At 54.6% G+C, this 2,436-nt stretch overlaps 1 protein-coding gene across 1 annotated transcript in view; it reads left to right on the top strand.

Annotated features, from left to right (window-relative positions):
- The first annotated feature begins 591 nt into the window (after positions 1-591).
- LOC113203602 (cholinesterase 1-like) overlaps positions 592-2,436 on the top strand; it is a 6,011-nt gene continuing 4,166 nt past the window's right edge. The window contains exon 1 of the mRNA XM_026418375.2: positions 592-609. Coding sequence (XP_026274160.2) covers positions 592-609 — 18 coding nt within the window. The remainder of the gene's footprint in view (positions 610-2,436) is intronic.

Here is a 2,436-nt window from a genome sequence, read left to right as displayed (position 1 = left end):
CTTTGGACACTACTGGCCCTTCGGAGGACCAAACTCTTAGCCTCCCCTCAAAAATCTTCTATTTCCGCGCGGGCGCACGAAGACACACGTTGGCGTAATCCTCCAGCATGTGGTTGCTGGAGCGCGGCGGGTCATCAGCGAGAGCTAAGAACGAACAGAGACGCCTCGAACCATAGACGAGTCACAGACTGAGCCGGTCAACAGTAAACCCCTGTGGTGTGGCCCACCACAGTCCGCACTGTGTTTTAGGTGTGGTTCCAGTTCTGTGGTCTTAGCAATGATTTAGCACAGGATTTCTAACAGTGCGTGTGTAGGAGCCTCCTACTGGGAGGGCGTGAGCGGCGCACCCCCTAAGCTCTTCCGGGTGCGGGCGCCCTCACAGTCAGCCCAAGATAGAGGCACCGCCTCGTGTTCATCGGGCCCACCACCACAAATAAGTATGTACAGCCGAGGCACTCGGCCACCGATCACCTTAAAAGCTTTCGAGCGGGGCGCGCGCATGGCCTTAGGTTTTGTTTTTGTGTGTCGCACCAGAGGAGAGGGGCCAAAGATTAGATATTGTAAATAGCTGGGCGAAATCAAAAGTTCGCAATGACTGAGACACACCAGGTATAATGAAAGCGGGAACACGAAAGACAACAGATTAGGTATGGCACAGCAAGTTCCAATAGCACTCGAACAGGCACAAGTGCTGTAGATTAAGGGCATGCTGTGGTTTATCCGCAATGATTACCACCACCGATTTAGAAAACGACATTTTCCCCGTGACGTGTCTGTTACGCGCGGCGCGGCCGCACTCCCGTTAAAGCGGTGCCAACGTCGCGCTGTCCCAATCAAGACCGCAGCAATATAAGCACAAGTGCCTCCTGGAGAGCGAGGCGAACACCGCACCGGTATGATGAGGAAACTTGTGTGTGTCGCCCGCCGGCATGCTCCGCTCCGCTCCGCCAAAACGCCAAAGCCGCGCCCTCCAAGAACTTGTGCCGTGAATTTCTCATGACGACCGATCCCGTGCCGCCGTGTCAAGCAAGCAGCCCCCCCCCCCCTCCTCCATTTCCCCCTAGTGGAGAAACAGTTAATTATATACGGCTCGCCGTAGCGCCACGACAGACAACAAGCGCGACGTATAGTTCACCTCCATCCATCGAGGCCCGCACCACCGCATCAGGGAGCAGCACGCGCGTCCACCGGTGGGCCCTGCATCACCCTCGCGTGGAGTGGTCGCACCGGGGGGTCCAGCTGTCCAGCGGCCGGCCGAGGCGGGACAGCCGACGGGACAGCCGACGTGGACAGCAGCAGCGCGTCGTGGGATCCATTATGGACGGCCAGCGGGGGATCGTAATGAGCGACAGCCACAAAGGGCATCCGATCGATGGGACAGTCCGGAGCAGATCGTAAGAACAGGGAGCTGCGGGGGGGGGGGGACCGACACGGGGAAGGCGATGACAGCCACCGCGCCCTGTCCGTGCTGACGCGGACCTGACCCCGACCGGCCCGAGGGCAGCTGTACCTACGTGGAGTGTTGGCGCTACACTTTTGTTTCCGGACAACTCTCACAAAACGACGTACTAAAGAGGACCCTCTGTTGAGTGAGTGTATGGAACTTATTGGCGCATCCCAGTGGAGGGGAGAGGTGACATCGCAAACAAAGCGAGGGGATGTGCGATGTGCGTCAACGAGAATGAGTCTCGCGCTGACGTCCGACTTGGTTTTCTGTTCGTGATCCGCAGCCCGGATAGTGCGAGTTTAGAAATAAAAATGTACGCACAGCCTGAAAAAAATGAAAACAATTTGCGTTCCCGTGCGTGCGTGGCAACGCACCTACGAAGAAAAACAGCTTGTGAAATTAAGCGCATAGCCTGGGAAGCGTGATCATAGCGAGCAAAGGCGAAAGCCGGGGGTGCTTGGGGTAGCTTGGGGTCAGGGTTGCGGAACTCCCTCGCAGCGAGCAGATCCGTAGAAAAACGCTCCTTACCAGTCTGTTTCGGGCAACACCTGGAGAGGAGAGTCCCTTAAGTCCCGGAGACGAACCGGACGAGATATATGAAAAGAGATCTTGACTGGTAAAACTGGAACTTGGTGGTGTTCTCTGAAAAGAATCCAACAAGTGCGCCAACAGTTAGAAGCGTCGCCTAGCGGTACGTAGAGCAAAGAAAAAAGTGGAGACAACATTTTATAGTTGACGTGCAATTCTACTTAAAACGGCAAAAACTATGAAAACTAATGAGCAGAATCCAAACTCATGCTATACCGTCTCAAAAGAAACACGAAATACACATAAATAAAAATTGGTGAGATTCGCCTCAACGGCGTAGAAATTCACTACCCCCGTGTTTACGTTTATAGAATTTCCCTATGCATCGCATTCGGATGCTAATTCCTCCAACAACAGAACACATATCACACACACTCATGTCCTATGTACAACTCCCCGAC

Source organism: Frankliniella occidentalis, unplaced genomic scaffold (assembly GCF_000697945.3).
Source record: "Frankliniella occidentalis isolate FOCC.00 unplaced genomic scaffold, Focc_3.1 Scaffold3321, whole genome shotgun sequence".
In the NCBI taxonomy this organism is placed as follows: Eukaryota; Metazoa; Arthropoda; class Insecta; order Thysanoptera; family Thripidae; genus Frankliniella; species Frankliniella occidentalis.
The sequence above is the reverse complement of the archived record's forward strand: the minus strand, read 5'-3'. Positions and strand labels throughout refer to the sequence as shown.